Source organism: Eptatretus burgeri, chromosome 6, assembly GCF_056783735.1.
Source record: "Eptatretus burgeri isolate ZD-2024b chromosome 6, Ebu_testis_v1, whole genome shotgun sequence".
Classification (NCBI taxonomy): Eukaryota; Metazoa; Chordata; class Myxini; order Myxiniformes; family Myxinidae; genus Eptatretus; species Eptatretus burgeri.
Window position 1 is genome coordinate 63,489,398 of NC_140966.1, and position 17,619 is coordinate 63,507,016.

The following is a 17,619-nucleotide window of genomic DNA, read 5'->3' on the forward strand; positions in this document are numbered from 1 at the left end:
ACAGAATTATCCGTGAGCGACGGCCTACAATTCCGGGGAGTCTGGTGGGAATCGACGTAGCTTCCTCCACCTAGTGGTCTTCTCACCCACCCCTGCAACAATATCATTGTCTCTACTAACCCCATCTCCACCACTCATCTCTCCTTATTTTTTTTTTTCTTCTCTCTCTCTCCTCTCATCCCTCCCTCCCACGGTGTGGCAACGTTTGGTAAGGTATATATACATATATATACATACATATATATATATATATATATATACACACATATATACATACACACACACACACACACATATATACATACACACACACACACACACACACACACACACATATATACATACACACACACACACACCGCTAAATCCATTTTTGGTAAATCAACATTTTTTATGTGCTTTCTTGATACAACATATAAATTCCAAAAGGGTGATCCTAAATTGATGCAAGTAAAGTAACAGAAGGCCAGAATTTCACAAATCTAAATTTAATAAAAAATATAATTTGATACTTTTCAATTTGTTTTGCATCAAAAGCAGATGAATCTACAGTAAACTTTCTTTGGTATAAAGGGCTCACAGGACCCTGCTATTCCCGGATTAGTGGTTTATAAAATGTGGCCTCCTTTGACATTCGTGGGTTTTTTGCGGTTGTTCGCAGGCGTATTCATGTTTTGTTTTGTTTTTCCACGGGCCTCACAGGCATTGATACCAAAACCCAGAGTAAACGTTATTTGGAGAGAAATTTGCTTATTTGCGGGGTTGTTGGCATCGTAGGTGAGGCGAAGCGATCAGAACAAGGGCGTTGACGTATTACCTCATGTGCCGATGATGATGCGCGCTCATTGGTTAAATGGATATAAATCGGGTTTTACTAAAAAGCGCGTGTGGCATTTATCAGTTTTTGAAATGAAGCATTGAATAGCATTACAAAATTATCTGGATTATATCAAGTTCTGCAAAACAACAATTTGGGAATCGCAAAGGCGGCAGTGTGAGCTGCATCATGGCATGCTTAGTTCAGTTTTGGCAGAATGGCGTTATTAATAAAGGAACAAGGCACCATCTACAACACACACACACACACACACACACACACCAAGTAAGTCCTTTTTGAAAAATCATTAAATATAAAAGGGGTCATAATTATCACCTTGAGACTCAAAAGGATCACACCCAAAATCACATCAATTTCAGAACCTCGTCACCGAAGTCTGACAGTTGGTACGTGCACACAAATCACATTCAGTTTTAAAAGCACATTTATTGCATGCGGTATGATCATAAGGTCTGCAAAGTATAAACAATATGCAAGTAGCCATTCATGAGCACTCTATGTGCTTCTGGTATGATTTGTTGTTCATATCAGATATTCTTCCAGATTAATCAACTACCCTTGGCGATCAATGTGATGTTCAATCATGCCGCTATGTCCACAAAAATGAAACCAACTGTTGTGCTTGCTTGAAGGCAACAAGGAAATTCGACAACACAAATCCCCTACATCGAGGGCTGCAAGGTCCACCTGAAGGTTAGTTCACGAGGAGTCCACCATCAATGGTCAACTGGGCACCATGCACCATTTCACTTGCATTGCTGAGGAGGAATAGTATACAGTTTACCACTTCCTCTTCCTCTGTTGGGTACAAAGGAATAATGAGTAAATAATAGTACAAAGGTCAGACACCCTTCCATGTGCACAACAATCCACCTTCCCCACCCCACCATCCTACCCTACTCCCTTCAATGGCTTACCAACAAACCGACCCATTGGGATGCGAGTCTGAAGCACTGCGGCACGACTTGGATCAGACCATTCCTTACGGCCCATTGGCGTCATCACAACTGTAGGATGCACAGAATTAACTCGGATCTGTGGGGAAAAGGATAATGATGAAGTTTGTCTTGAAAACTGATAATATGAATTTAAAATTTTTGAAAGCCTCAATCAAGCTTCAACACCAAAATATTTTCGTTCAAACTTTCCTCAACGACAGAAAATCAACTATCTGTGGTTAAAATAAAAATTATAACCATCTTTACAGAGAAGCTACCTCATGTTTGCAATTATAGAGATTACAAAAATACAACTTTCTCAGAATAATCCTGGAATACCAATTTACAAGTGTCATGCCCCTGCAATGCAATGCAAGAGGTTGTGGGTTAAAATCTGGCTTAAGGAAGTCGTATTACACATCTCGATTCTAAGAGTTTCTGGAAACTAAACCAGTCTCAAGATAATTCATCCCCCCCCCCGCCCCCATCATCCAAAATTAACTTGTCGGGGAGGGGTTAATCTGCCTGCCTTGACCAATCAATGAGCAACAATATGCTGCCTATTTAAAAGGAAGTGCCACTCACATACCACTGACCATTGATAAAACATCTGTGTTGGCGGCAATAAATATATGGTGCCCATGGTGCCAGCGACACACACACACACACACACACACACACACACACACACACACACACACACACACACACACACACACACACACACACACACACACACACACACACACACACACACACACACACACACACACACACAGTCAAAAGTTTTAGAACAACCCCATTTTTCCAGTTTTTACTGAAATTTAAGCAGTTCAAAGTCCAGTGAATAACCTGAAATGGTACAAAGCTAAGCGGTAAACGGCCAAAGGTTCAAAAACAAAAAAGTTTAGGTTACCAAAAACTGAAAAATAATGTAAATTTCAGAGTTGTTTAAAAAAGACCCTTTTCAGGAACAAGTCATGAGTGAGGAACTGCAGATGTTCTGCAGCAATAGGAGGAAATTAAGCTTTGAAAGTTGATGCAAACAATTCCTACAGGTGTCCCAACTTTTGTTGATTAGTTACAAACCCTCTGTCTGTATAAAAGCAGTGTTGGAACAGACCGTGTTGCTTTGGACAATATTGCACTGGACAATATTGCACTGGACAATATTGCACTGCAGGAAGTAGTATATTGCTATCATGATGGCGAGAAAAAGACAATTTTAATCTCTCCTCTATTTTTTCTATCTCCTGAGTCTCTATAAATTTTATTTCTGTTATCTCTTCATGTTTATTAGTTTCTTCCTGGATCTTCGTCTCCGTTTCCTCCTTCGTTCCATTTAATTCCATCTCAATTCGGTCCATCTCCCGTGTCTCTGGCAATACTTCTCCCTTCTCTAGTTTTATTTGTGTCTCCTTTATTAGGGTTGGTCCTAGTTGTTCTTTTATTCGACGAGAGGTGTTGATCAAGTCCTGCACCACTAACTTTCCTCCCTGTGGTGATGTCACACATCCCACACTATTGCGCTGTTCCATTTCCTGGCTCCTTTTGAGTCGTTCATCCTCTCGGAGCTTTTTGAGTTGTTCGTTCTCTTTCCGGAGTTTTTCGATCCCGTGGACTCAATTTTTGCTCTCCCCTCGAGCTGGCTAATTTCAAACTCATATTGTTTTTGTTTTCTCTCCCACTCTTCCTCATGCTTCAATCTCATAGTTTCCTTCAATTGGCCAAGCTCCTTTTACTGTTTCATTCGTTGTTCTTTCATTATCTCTGCGTACCTCAACCTTGCTTTCTCCTTAAGTCGCCCTTGTCCTTCTTTTTGTTTCATTCCTTGATCTCCGCGTACCTCAACCTTGCTTTCTGTTTTAGTTGTTCTTTTCTTTCTTTTTTAATTTCTTTCACCCCCTGTCCCTCATTCTCCAATCTCATAGTTTCCTTCAATTGGTTAACCTCAAATTCATATTCTTGTTGTTTTCGATGCCACTGTTCCTCTCGTTCTTCCTTCTGCAATCTCGTTATCTCCTTCAACTGACTGATTTCTTTCTCCCATCTCATTCCTTGTTCTTTGTATTTCCTATTCCACTGTCTTCCTTGTTCCTCATTCTGCAATCTCGTGGTTTCCTTCAGTTGGCTGATTTCCTTCTCCTGTCTCATTCGTTCTTCCTTCATTACTCTTTCCTGTATCATTCTTTAATCTGGCCTTCGCTTCCAGCTGTTCGATCTGTACAGTGTGGTTCCTTAACGTTTCATTCTCCGTTCTCATTTTTTCCTCACTCAACATCTTCAGTTCGTTTTGTAATCCCGTTTCTTTATTTCAGTGTTTCTGTAACTCAGAAGCTTTTTTTTCTGATTCCTTTCTCATCTCTACACACTCCAACCTTGCTTTGGCTTCTAACTGTTCGATCTGAACAGTGTGGTTCCTTAACGTTTCATCCTCTGCTGTCGTTCTTTCTTCTTTCACCATCCTCAACTCGTTTTGTAATTCCGTCTCTTTGTTTCGGTGTTTCTGTAACTCAGAAGCTTTCTTTTCCAACTCCTTTCTCAATTTGCATGCTTCTTCACTCATTTTATCCCTTCTTTCCACTGCTTCCCTCCTCAATTCGTCTCTTTTCTTATTGTTTTCCTTTAGTTCTTCCCACCATTCCTTCTCTTCTTTTATCGTCTTTTTTAGGCATTCTCTGTCCGATTTCCTCAGATGTTCCTCTCCTCTCTTTATCTCCTGTTTCATGCTCTCCCTTCTCTGATTGCCCGATCTTACTTCTTCCTCTAGTTGTTTTAATTCCAAATCGTGTTTGCATTTTTTTCTTCCAACTTTTTTTCCATTCTTCTTCCATGTGCTTTCTATCCCGGGAGTTACTAATTTGCTCCTCTTTTCTTTTCTTCAGTTCGCTCTCTGCACTTCTTTTGCATGCTTGCTCTCTCCTTTCATTTGTTCCCTCACCGTTTTCTTTTAGTTTTCCCAGATATTTCTCTGATTTGTGCCTGAAGCCCGCCAATGTCCACCAGCCTCGCCTGCCATGCGCACGTGGCTTGAAACAGTTGTTGGGAGCGCTCGCCTCGTGTCGTGCCTTTCGTTGCGCTAAAAATAGCCGCATGCTCCGTGCTGCGCCGAGGGTGCGATCACGCCGCCATTGTGCGACTCAGAGTTAGTTTGCCGGCAAAGTACGTGCTCAGAATATAGGGTTGAGCTCCCCCATGGATTAAAATTACAAGTACCGTCCTGGGCCATGGATTCTACATTACGACACAAATTCATTTCTATCCCCTGCACCCGCTCACCTTGAAACTCCATCTTATTTCTCGTAAGGGATTAATTTTTTTTTTAACTCACTCGTAATTTGGGGGAACAGGGGAGGGGGGGTTGCTTCGCACACCCCTGGTCCGATCCCCGTAAATTTTAGTTGGAGACCGAGGTGGATTTGAATCCCACTCCTGACACCAGTGTTACGAATTTCGGTCCACCCGGTGTGCGATCGGCCACGTAACTCAAATCGCGACCGCGTCACCCACCAGAATGGACAATTCAGTCGTGACCCTCCTGGAACTACCGCCAGGAGCCAGTCACGGGTGGGTCTTTTGACCACACCACAATCGTGCCAATCGGCCACCCGCACAGCATAGGGTTGTTCGCCAAACTCGACCTACCTAAGTACCTGCGCGAGTAGTTAACCGGGCGATCGTACCTCGCCGCTGGCTGGCCTAGGACACGAACCGCTTAAGCGGTCCATTCCGTGCTTCAGTGATAACAGAGCGGTGTTATCGCCGGCTACGACGGACGTGATTATTTACCGGGTGCTTACACCCCTCTACCAATTCCTTCCGTGATGCAAGATGGAACTTTCAAACAAGGGAAAGGACGCAACGAAACGGGGAACAGTTCAACAAGCACATTTATTGCACACTCAGACAAGCACATATTTTACAGCAATACAGTAAATCATGCACGTACACAGTGAAAGCAAGCAAAGGCAGAGTTACAACCAAATAAAGGGTCTTTATTTCACACACACACTGAGACAATTCTACTTATAAGATGGCGCCACCACATGCATTTACACAAAAGCAAAGGAAAAAGCCACCCTCAAAGGCAAGGGTGGCAGACAGATTAGTGGACCAAATGTGCATGGAACCTGGATGACCGGCCAGGTCCACTAGACCGAAGGGTCTTACCCACGCCCTCGTGGCACGATGGCGGGCAAGCCGCGATGTCAGCGGCTGGCTTCGTGACCCTGGCGTGGCCGGTGAGCTCTCTCCGGCGTTCTCCGCGCAGGCACGTGTTTCACCATCGGCACCACGGTTGGGGAGGGGAAAGGACGGGGTTACCGGCGCTTTCTTAGCGCGGAGCTCGGTAAGGGAGAGGGAATTGCTGATGCTCCGTCCAACGAGTTGACACTCTGGACCACACTGGCTCTGGCGAACTCCTCTTGGCTGTGGCCTCCACTACACCCCTTCTCCGGCGGCGGTCCCCACTCAGCCCTCTGGTTCGCCTCTGAGCCCTCCTCCGCGTCCCTGCTCCACTCAGCAACTCGCCCTCCTCGCCCCTCAACTTTGACCTGACCTCCGAGCTCCTTCCTCTCCGTCGATCGGCCCCCGTCTGCCTTTCCCCGTCTGCTTTGAGCTCCGTCTCCCGACACTGCCCCACCGACACTGCCGCCGTCTGCCTCTTCAAGCTCCGTCCTGTTCTCCGACCCCTCCAGAATGCCACTGCCGACACTGATACTGCCATTCTCCAGGCCCGACTTGACTGCCTCTCATTGTGCTCGCGCTTGTATAGGCCGGGGGAGGAGTACATATGTAAATTTGTGGATCACAGCGGGTTTGGAGGCAGGGCTACACCACCTGATGCTCAGCCATTGGATGGATGAAAAGTGGGCGTGAATCATTCCTGATCCGATTTCTCCTTCGAAAGGGTCCCATTCATAACCCATGGCACGACGTTCGGTAGAAAGGCGAAGGTGGTGGGAGTTTGCTGTGGTGGTTTGGGAAGGGTGTTGGTGGTGGCAATTTGGTTGCTGGCGGGCGTCGTTTGAGAATGGCGGTGAAGCGATGTTTGCGGGGTGGAGTTGTGGAGGTAAAGAGGCGAAGGTGGTGGTGTTTGAGTTGTTGTTTGGGAATGTTGGTGGTGGCTATTTGGTCCAAAATAACGATAGAGAAAAGAAAAACGGCTAACTCAAAGGATCACAGCCCTGTGAACATGGAAATTCCCTCTAAACAACGGTGGGGAAATCTAACTACACATATACTTATCGTCATAACTGATCTTAGGTCCTTTATGGTGGTCTGCGAATTTCCACAGCTGTAACAATATCCAGCAATGAGTCTCGTGGCGAAGCAGAAGTGATTTTTTTTGCTCACACCATATACAGTACAAGGAGCAAGGATTGTTTATGAAGGTGATTTTAGCAGGCTTCCAGATATAGGGAAGATGACCATGGGCAAATTATGGAGTGAATAGAGCAGAATATTTGTGAAGTACAACATGCTGGCTTTTGATTAAAACCATCATCAAAGCGACAGGTAAAAATGTCTGGTCTAATATATTACTTATTTCAGAATCCGGTCCGATGAATGTATACAAACATCTAGGTCCCCAGACAGTTATTTCCCTAAATGCATGTCCAGGATAGACCCATCCCCATGTCTGGTGGGATTCTAACTTTGATGCATTGAGAAGGGTAAAGAATAGATTCTATCTCTTATGGAAAGCTCCTTTTTCTCTTTACAACAGACACATTCATACACGTGAGATAGCAGTTAGCCCAACCGAGGCTCTACATCCACCTCTTTCCATCGACGTTGACACCCAACTTTTTTCCATCAAAGTTTGACACCCCATTCAGCAGCTCCATGGATGCTAACCGACTCTTTTTCGTATCGGGCTGAACATTGAGGTGATAATTGTTGTTAACGTTTTGTGAGCGCTTCACGTTTTCGCTCAGCAATTCTGGCAAATGGCTGCTTTCTGCCGTTCGTCCAACACCACAAACATGGCATCGTAGTAATCGTTATTTTTTCCAGTCAGTTGGCGACAGCTTGGCAACGGCTATTATTCGGTTCCAGTCAGACGGTTGCTTTGTCAGTTCCAGTTAGACGGTTTGTGAGCTGGCGACAGTTGGTGACGGCCTTGTAGCCTCACAGTTTCTCACAGCGCCTCAGCTTCTCACAGCTCTGAACAGCTGTCCATTGGTTGTGGCTACTGGTGGATCCTGACGCTCGGACCGTTAATGCTGGTTCTGCTCGAGACCTGCTCTTGGCGTACCTGATTCTTGGGGGTGACGTCGATTGGCGCTCAAGCCTGTTCGCGAGTGGGAGCATGGCAAGGCTGGGCGCTGGCAACGGACAAGGCACGCTCACATATTTCAGGACGTTTTATTTGACGTACGACAACTTCTATTTGATGAGCGAGACTGGATTTCTCTCCCCCCCCCCCCCCGAATGATCTGCTAGATACCCTTGTCTCGTGTTTAATTGTTAAGTAAGGCATAGTGATAAGCATCTGCTCTTTGTCACTTTTTCTATCAGTGGCTGATTAATTCTTTATTTGCTTGCTATTATTTTGATTGATTTTAATTTACTTGTTTTTCCACAAGGAAATAAAAAGTTCTTATTATTTATTTTTTCCTTATTAATAAATTGCTTTGTTCACATTCCAACCTGTCCGTGCTTGCCCTTTCCTTCCGTTGATCCAGCATTGCTCGAACCTAGATAGACTGGGAGGTAATTACCAAACAAATTGACGAATAATAGTCAGCTCACACCAGCGGTTAAACGCTCGGCTGCCCTAATTGAGATCTAAGCAAGATAAGATTGGTGCTTTGCCGAGGGCACGCTCCCCGTTCAGGAAGCCACGTGACCTCTAGTTAAATGGCAAAATTAGACGGTGGACACTGGAACTCGTGGTTAACTGATTGGCGTTCGTGGTTCTAAAGCAACCCACTGCATCACAAAGTTAATTGTGGGCATTGGCCCCAAGTCCAGCTCTTCGGAGGACAAACGGGGATTAAACCCCTCATAATACACTCGGTACCCGTGGCCATAATATATATAAAGATTAAAATTTGTTTGTTTGGTTATGCATTTGGACCCTGCAGGAACTTGTGCCACCAAACTTTGCATGGCCTCCTCTTTCATTCACAGGAACGTCGATAGCTATGTTTGGATTAAAAAAAAAAAAAAAAAAACATCCCATCTAAAACAAGATAATTACCATTCAGGCTTTGATTGAGTGCGGTGCTTATACACTGCCTTGGTTTTTTTTTTCCCAGGAGCGATCGAGTAATATGTGTTGTGAAGATCGTATTGTTGAGGGTGGAGCGATTCATTGTCAACAACACTCATTTAATTTATTATTAGTCCGGGAGCCAACCTGTGTACGAGGCTGTTTTAGGGTTGGACCTTACAGCCTCTGCTATAAAATTTTACACCCCCAGGATGTTTAGATATATGTTTGCAGTTCATGAAAACCAATGTTGGCAATTCATAAGCTCTTGCGAAAAATTTTGGTGGACGTTTTTGTTTGAGGAAGATTTGAAAAATTTGATAAAACAGCAATTGTCAATAAAATTTCTAAAAAAAATTAAAAAAATCACATTCATGAAAAATAAATGTGAACTAAATGTAAGAATTCAATCAGTGCATTGTAAAATGACAAAAAAAAATTGCCTTTGTGGAAGTAAACCTCGTAAAAGTACATAATTTTGTGAAAAATGCCTTAAAAATAACGTTTTTTGAAGATGGCCTTTAGAACTTTTCTTATCATAGGCAGATGCTGCATTAGAATACTAATTTCTCTTAATGTGATATGAACATGGTATCCATGGCTAATTAAAACAGCAATTTTGAGTGAGTTCTATCAATTTTTAAAGAGAAAATTAACATTTTTGTCAACCAAAGTTACCCCTACCCCCAAAATCCTCTTACTCTATTGAACACAGTTCGGTTAAGGTTTGCTGGATCCAGGTTGGGTACTTCACAGTTCACTCTTCCAAAGGAAAATTCAATGGTGTTTTGAGTGACATGGCCCTGGAGCAGACATACAACAATGAAGGGAAGACATCTCTGTTCAAAGGCATATCTCAGGCACCAGCTGCTCGAGATAAATATGTGAAAACAGCACCATTTCTCACAGCTGTATCAGAGAACATAAAGTCTATGGCTAATCTAGGCCAACAGGAATCTACTCATCATGGAGAAACACATAAGCAGGCAACAGAAGAACATATGCATGTTGAGGAGATCAAGAAAGTGATATGCCAGCAGATGATAAACCCATTCCAGTGTAACAACCAAGTGGATCTGCTCAATAGAGCAACTGGTGAGAAGGATGCTTCAAAAGACTTGGTCCATGCTCAAGCTAAGGGCATGGAAGCCATTATGAAAGCAGAAGAGGTGGTCTCTATTAAGATTGAACCACTGAAGCTGGTAACTTTCTCCTCACAGAAGAAATCAAACCCATCAAGGAAACAGAGTTTAATCAGGATCTATCAAGATGAGACTGCAACTACACGTGTGCTGTGTTTCTATCGAGATGCCGACCCAGTCACAAGACAGATTGCATTTTCCCATGAGTGGACAGACTATCCATCATCCCTGTTTGAGGTTGATCCACGCTTAGCACAGGGGTTTGTAATGCGCAAAGGCAACAAGTCTGATTTCGTGGCAGTGCTAATTGCTGAAGCTGAGCAGGATGTTGTTTTACAGCTGCCATCATTACCACAGAGTGACCTATACACAGTTTATCTGGTAGACACAATGGCATTTGTAAATAAATACCAAAAAATGGGTGCAAAAACATTTGGTGAACTTCCCCAGCTGTATCTTCGCAAGCTCCTGCAGTTGAAACCTGAAATGTGCAACTGTGTCAACATCATTGGTGATCAGTATGATTTTGATGATAGCCATACTTTGAAGGGTGATGAGCAGCAGAGGAGAAACCAGACAGACCAGGCAAGACAATTCTCATCATCCAAGAGTCTTGAAATTCCGGACTGGAATTTACTCATGAAGAATCCAAGAAATAAAGGAAATCTTCAGAACTTCATTGGCACTTCCCTTTGTGAGAGTCCTGAAGCTATTCCGGATGGAGTGACCATCATTCTTGGTGGTATGATGGAAAACAAAGGTCACACTCTTTCCATCACATCAGCATCAAGTTCAGTTCTGGACTTACCTTGTGAAGAACATGAAGAGGCAGACACAAGGATTATTGCTCATCTTGCATATTGTGTGGAATATCTTGATCACCATCGAGCTGTTGTGCATGCAACAGATACAGACATAATTATGCTGTGTATATATCACTTCTGCTGCTTGAACACATTGCAAGAACTCTGGATACAACGGCAGAATCAATACCTACCTATTCATGAGCTGGTAGAAGTGTTGAGCAAGAAGTACCAGAAAATCCTCTTGATGTTGCAGCTACACTTCTGTGCACATATGTGTTGTGTGGATGTGACACAGTGAGCTACCCATTCAGAAGGGGAAAAGAAGAGGTCAGGTCAGGTATGGGAGCATGTGCCAGAACAGCGCGTCGCTGCGTCCACTTTCCGCCGGTACTCCAGGGGCCTCCGTCTGGCCATCCCCCAGGCAGATGCCAGGCCCATCCCCATCTCCTTGAGATGATGGTCAACCTGCTGCAACCATGAGGCACGTGGTCGGCCCACTGGCCTCCTCCACTCATGAGACTCCCTCGCTGAGAGAATCTGGTGAGCAGGATCAGCGTCAGGAAAACGAGCCACATGTCCATACAGCCGCAGCTGACGCTCACGAACTATGCAGGTAACAAATCTCATCCGAGTCTCTCTCAGCAACCGCTCGTTGGACTCAAAATCCGACCAGCGATAGCCAAGGATTCTTCGAAGAGACCTGGTACCAAAGGAATTAAGTCTCCGTCTCAGATCCTTGGTCAAAGTCCAAGTCTCGCACCCATAGAGCAAGACTGGAAGTACCAAGGACCTGAAGACTCGGACTTTCGTCCTCCCGCACAGGTACCGGCAGCGCCACACCCCATGATCCAGTAAATCCATGACTCCCCAGGCCCGACCCAGACGTCTATTGACCTCCGGCTCACAACCTGCGGAGACATGAATATCACTGCCAAGGTAAGTGAATCTATCCACGACCTCAACATCCTCACCACAAACAGACACAGACAGGACAGCAGCATCCAAGATGTCACCGAAAGCCTGGATCTTAGTTTTGACCCAAGAAATCCGTAATCCCAACGGCTCCGACTCCTCATTCAGCACCTCGAGGGCCCCCAAGAGGATGTCTAAAGTCTCCGCAAAGATGACTGCATCATCTGCAAAATCAAGGTCTGAGATCTTGACATTGCCAAACGATGCACCGCAACTTTATCTCTCCGATATCCTCCCTAAAATCCAGTCCATACAAGTGCTGAAAAGTGTGGGGGCAAGTACACATCCCTGACGAACTCCAGTAACAACTGGAAATAAGTCAGAGATGGTACCACCACACTCCACAGCACTCTCAGTACCAGAGTAGAGTTCAGACATCAGATCGATCAGTTTCGGTGGCACCCCACGAAGACCAAGAATCCTCCAGAGGACATCCCGATTCACTGAATCGAACGCTTTACAGAGATCAACAAAGGCTGCAAGCAGCCCCTGCCGAAACTCTCGTCTGCGTTCGGTGAGGACACGAAGTGCAAGGATACGGTCAATCGTTGACCTCTTTGGTGTAAAGCCTGACTGCTCTGGACGCTGGTGCTCAAGCAGATGGTGGCGAACCCTATCAAGAATTATCCGAGCAAAGACCTTGCCCGGCACTGAGAGCAGCGTCACCCCTCGGTAGTTGTTGCAGTCTTGGCGATCACCCTTCCCTTTCCAGAGAGGGACAACAAGGCCCCTCTTCCAGTCAGTTGGGATGATGCCTGTGTTCCTGTGAAAAGAAGAGCGGCACAGGTTTCTCTGGGACTGATAGGAAACCTTCCCCACCTTGTTGATTTTGGAAGAGATAGTGAAATGGCAGCAACAGAATGTGTCATTGATGAGGCCAGAGTATACTGGACTGCTCTGCATGGCCAAAAAGGGTTCAGCTGTTTGGATACCCTCAGGCAGCATATGTTTGTCTCTTCAAAATTAGACCTTAGGTCACTGCCAGCAACAGAAGATGCGTTTTACTTCCTTGTTTTAAGAGCATTGTATCAATTGCTTCTGTATAGACGTGCACATCTCAGTGACCGAGCACTTCCCCCAGCCACAACATTTGGCAGAACCCTTATCAATGGAAAACTGGTCCCAATTCTCATGTCTAAGCCAGCCAAGCCAAACATAGACAAAACGGTGTCTTGCATGTGCAAATTATCCAAATGTCTGAAACGATGTTCATGCAAAAAGGCTGCTGTGCCTTGCTGAGTGACATGCATATGCCTTGGTCAGAGAGGTTCATGTGGTGGAGTTGTTTCAGAGTGACTCTTCCTCTGAAGAGGATGTTTCATGTCACAATATTGTGTTAATCCATTTCTAATTTTATTTTCCTTAAAACCATGGCATGTAAAAGTATGTTCTTGTTCCTGACCCCATTGATAGTCAAGCATTTCTGAGTTACATAAATCTTTTGTTGTTTGACATATAACCTTGTCAATTGTAGGTAGGTTAAATCTACACCAATTGTGATATAGGAAATGAACTCCTCTTTAATATGAGGGGTCATTTGTGTATATAGGTTTAGTGGTTATGATTTTAGGACAATATGAATTACCCCAACCCCCATCCTACATCTTCGCTTTTGCCAACATTTTGTTATCAGAGGGGGCTCGCAAAAGTGTTGACTGTGTTGTTGCGCAAGAGTTTCACCATTGCCAACATTGTTTTTCATATACTCAAAGGGTGTCTCTTTATGAAAATCAACACAAAAATTTTATAGCAGACCGGGCAATTTTTTTTTAATTTTGATCGGTTGGCTCCCGGACTATATAGTGTTTACACATGTGTGTGCCTGTTATTAAAAAAAGATTGCTTTATGCAGATTTATTTTAGTACCTCCGTGTTCGGGCCTCAAGAGAGTATGTTGCTGATACACTGCCTGGGCTTTTACCAAGAGCAGTCGAGTAATGTGTATGGTGAAGATCGTATGTTGAGGTTGTCTTGATTTGTCAACAACACAAATGTAGTGAAAGTGTTTGCACGTGCACCTGTTATTAAAAAGATTGCCTTACACAGGTTTATTACAACACCTCTGTGTTCAGGCCTCGAGCGAGTACGTTTTCATTGAATTTCTCGGGCAATGCTCGGAACTTCAGCAAGCAACATCAGGTCCCCCTAACAAACGGACGCCAACGTTGTCAGACGGAATGAAAACACGTCATTCTTGTTACAAAAAACAGCTAAAATTGATGAAAAAGTGGCTGAAATTGAAAACAACACAGTAATTACGGTCGCAATAGCAGATATAATTTAAACCAACACATTTATTCTACACGCAAGAGCGGTCATGACGGACACAAAAAACGGACAATCCCGAAATAGATTGGTGGGGAACGGAAGCAAGATTGGTTAATTTCCATCGCGAAACGTCCGAGAGCAAAACAAAAGCAGTTCATTCCGTTTACTGTCGTGGGAACAAGATGGCGGATGCAGTAAGTAGGGTAAGAATACTGATTCTGGCTCACTTTTCCCCATGTAAATGAATGGGGGATTTTCAGCGATTTATATTTTTTTTCCCTAAAAATAAACCCCCTTTTTATCCCAAGGTATATTTATTTGTCTCCCCTTTTAACTTGGAGGTTGAACCTCATTGAATTGAACAGCTCACTCATTGAACCTATAAAGATTTGTTCATTCTCAAATTCCTTCAATAGTTTAATTTTCTTTGCACAATAATCCCCATCTAAAATATTGACAAACAAAACATTTGAATCTTTATATTTTTTAAGATACCCCATTTGTGCCATTACGAAATGATAAACTTCTCTTAATGCTCTTGTTTGACCACCTCCTGAGCCACAGGTTATTTTTTGTTAAGCCCCGCCCACTTTTCTTTAAGCCCCGCCCACTTTTGTTAAGCCCCGCCCACTTTCCACAAGGTATTCAATAAGCCCCGCCCACTTTTCTTTAAGCCCCGCCCACTTTTGCTAAGCCCCGCCCACTTTTGCTAAGCTCCGCCCACTTTTCATAAGGTATTTTTCTAAGCCACGCCCACTTTTCCTAAGCTCCGCCCACTTTTGCTAAGCTCCGCCCACTTTTCATAAGGTATTTTTTCTAAGCCACGCCCACTTTTCCTAAGCCCCGCCCACTTTTGCTAAGCTCCGCCCACTTTTCATAAGGTATTTTTTCTAAGCCACGCCCACTTTTCCTAAGCCCCGCCCACTTTTGCTAAGCTCCGCCCACTTTTCATAAGGTATTTTTTTCTAAGCCACGCCCACTTTTCCTAAGCCCCGCCCACTTTTGCTAAGCTCCGCCCACTTTTCATGAGGTATTTTTCTAAGCCACGCCCACTTTTCCTAAGCTCCGCCTACTTTTGCTAAGCCCCGCCCACTCTTACATCATTTCCAGTTCATCTCTGACTCACAAAGAAATCACTAGAAAATTACAGGATGTTATGGTTTTGAAAAATTTCCCAATGAAGGCTTGCCTAGGCTTGCCCAGGGAATTTCCAAAGGAAACCACACCCACCAGTCTTTCTCTATAAAAGCTTCAAACCCAGGCTCCATTTTAAACATTTGTTCTTGCTGGCAATGGTGTTCTGTGTGCTTGTCTCAAACTCTCTGTCTTCTATGGAACTAAACCTTCAAGTTGATGAACTGGATTCAAACCTCTTATCTATTGAGGTAAGATTTTTTATTTTCCTATTTTCAAACTTTGATTGAAGCATACTCATTTAATAATTAAATAACTTAATTAATACATTATTATTTTCTCTCACAGGAAATTGTATCTGAAAATACTGCTTTTGCTACAACTTGGGGAAATTGTTGGCTTGGTTGAAGACCTTGAGTGGGATGACTTTGGTGTTCCTTGGAACTCTCTGTCTTCTATGGAACTAAACCTTCAAGTTGATGAACTGGATTCAAACCTCTTATCTATTGAGGTAAGATTTTTTATTTTCCTATTTTCAAACTTTGATTGAAGCATACTCATTTAATAATTAAATAACTTAATTAATACATTATTATTTTCTCTCACAGGAAATTGTGTCTGAAATACGAAATGAAAATACTGCTTTTGCTACAACTTGGGGCGAAATTGTTGGCTTGGTTGAAGACCTTATGAGCGACCAAGACCCACAGAACGAGTTCGTCCTTGATGACCCAACCAAAGAGTTATACCTTGGAGACCAGCAAAATCCTGAAAAAGAGTTTTACAGCAATAGTACTCATTGTGAGTTATCAAGACAATACCCACTGAACAAGTTATACCTTGATGAGCCAGAATACAAGTTTTACCTTGGAGACTCACAAATTTTGAAAAAATCAGTAAATGAGTTCTGCCTTGATGGTTTAAATAACTACCTTGGAGACTCAGGAAAAGGGTTCTGCCAAGATGGTTCTAAATATGGGGCCTACCTTGACGACTCACAAATTTTGAAAAAATCAAGAAATGAGTTCTGCCTTGATGGTTTTAATAACTACCTTGGAGACTCAGGAAAAGGGTTCTGCCAAGATGGTTCTAAATATGGGGCCTACCTTGGAGACTCACAAATTTTGAAAAAATCAGTAAATGAGTTCTGCCTTGATGGTTTAAATAACTACCTTGGAGACTCAGGAAAAGGGTTCTGCCAAGATGGTTCTAAATATGGGTCCTACCTTGGAGACTCACAAATTTTGAAAAAAAATCAGTAAATGAGTTATCCTTAAGAGACTTTGTAAGTTGGTTTTACTTTGAATACTTGAAATGTGGGTTCTGGATTGATAACTCACAATGTGATACATATCTTGGAAACTCAACGGGAATGTGGTTATACCTTGAAGACTTGGAAAGTTGGGTTTATGTTGGACACTTGAAACTTTTTTGGGGGCTTTTATTTATTTATTTATTTATTTATTATTATTTTATTTATTTATATTTTGGAGACTTTTGGAGTTGCTATCACTCTTTGGGATCTAAACCTATCGATGTAGTTCTTTGTCGGATGGTGCTTGATGGGAGCAAGATCAAGAAAGTTCTGGGAAGAAAGTGCAGGCTTACTCCCCCTTTCTACGTCATCAAACCTGAAAGCCTTAAAAGACAGAATTGGAAGAAGAAAAAAAAACGTAAAAATATATATATATATAGGTGAAAATCTCATTTTGAAAAAGACATTGTGTTGGGCGAGGATTGAGTTGGGGTTGAGATTTTGAATGTGAGGGTTGGGGTTGAGATTTTGAATGTGAGGGTTGGGACACACACACACATACACATCAACAAACAAAAGTTAAGCCTTGACTATTCAGTTGAGGATTCTGTGTTTGGGGTTCACAGATCTAAGAACGTCCCCTTGACACACATTATATACTGTTATACACCTCGGACTTGGCCCTCGAAAGTGTCCACAACGGTGTATAGTAGGAGGGAGTGAAGCGCCAACCTATTGCTCCCATTACACACACACACACACAAACAAAAGTTAAGCCTTGACTATTCAGTTGAGGATTCTGTGTTTGGGGTTCACAGATCTAAGAACGTCCCCCTTGACACACATTATATACTTGTCCCTCTAGTGTCCACAAAGGTGTATTATCTGCTTAGTTTTGTCTTTTGTAATTCCTGTGAATAAAATGAACCTAAAATCTCTTCCCCTTCCAAATCATATATTTTATAAGTCCAAGGAACTGTATCTATTACATCAACAATTTTAAAAGTTCTTTCGTCCATCGTTCAGTAAAACCCTTTTCAAAATGAG

At 43.2% G+C, this 17,619-nt stretch overlaps 1 protein-coding gene across 2 annotated transcripts in view; it reads right to left on the reverse strand.

The window, feature by feature from the left end:
* Window positions 1–1,244: 1,244 nt before the first annotated feature.
* Window positions 1,245–17,619, reverse strand: part of DCXR (dicarbonyl and L-xylulose reductase) — a 47,022-nt gene continuing 30,647 nt past the window's right edge. The window contains exons 7-8 of one of the 2 annotated variants that reach the window (XM_085885368.1): window positions 1,756–1,873; window positions 1,245–1,596 (exon numbers count right to left, since the gene is read on the reverse strand). In XM_085885368.1, coding sequence (XP_085741494.1) covers window positions 1,562–1,596; window positions 1,756–1,873 — 153 coding nt within the window. In that variant the 3' untranslated portion in view covers window positions 1,245–1,561. Of the gene's footprint in view, window positions 1,637–1,755; window positions 1,874–17,619 lie in introns of both variants that reach the window. The other variant, XM_085885367.1, reaches the window with a different exon arrangement.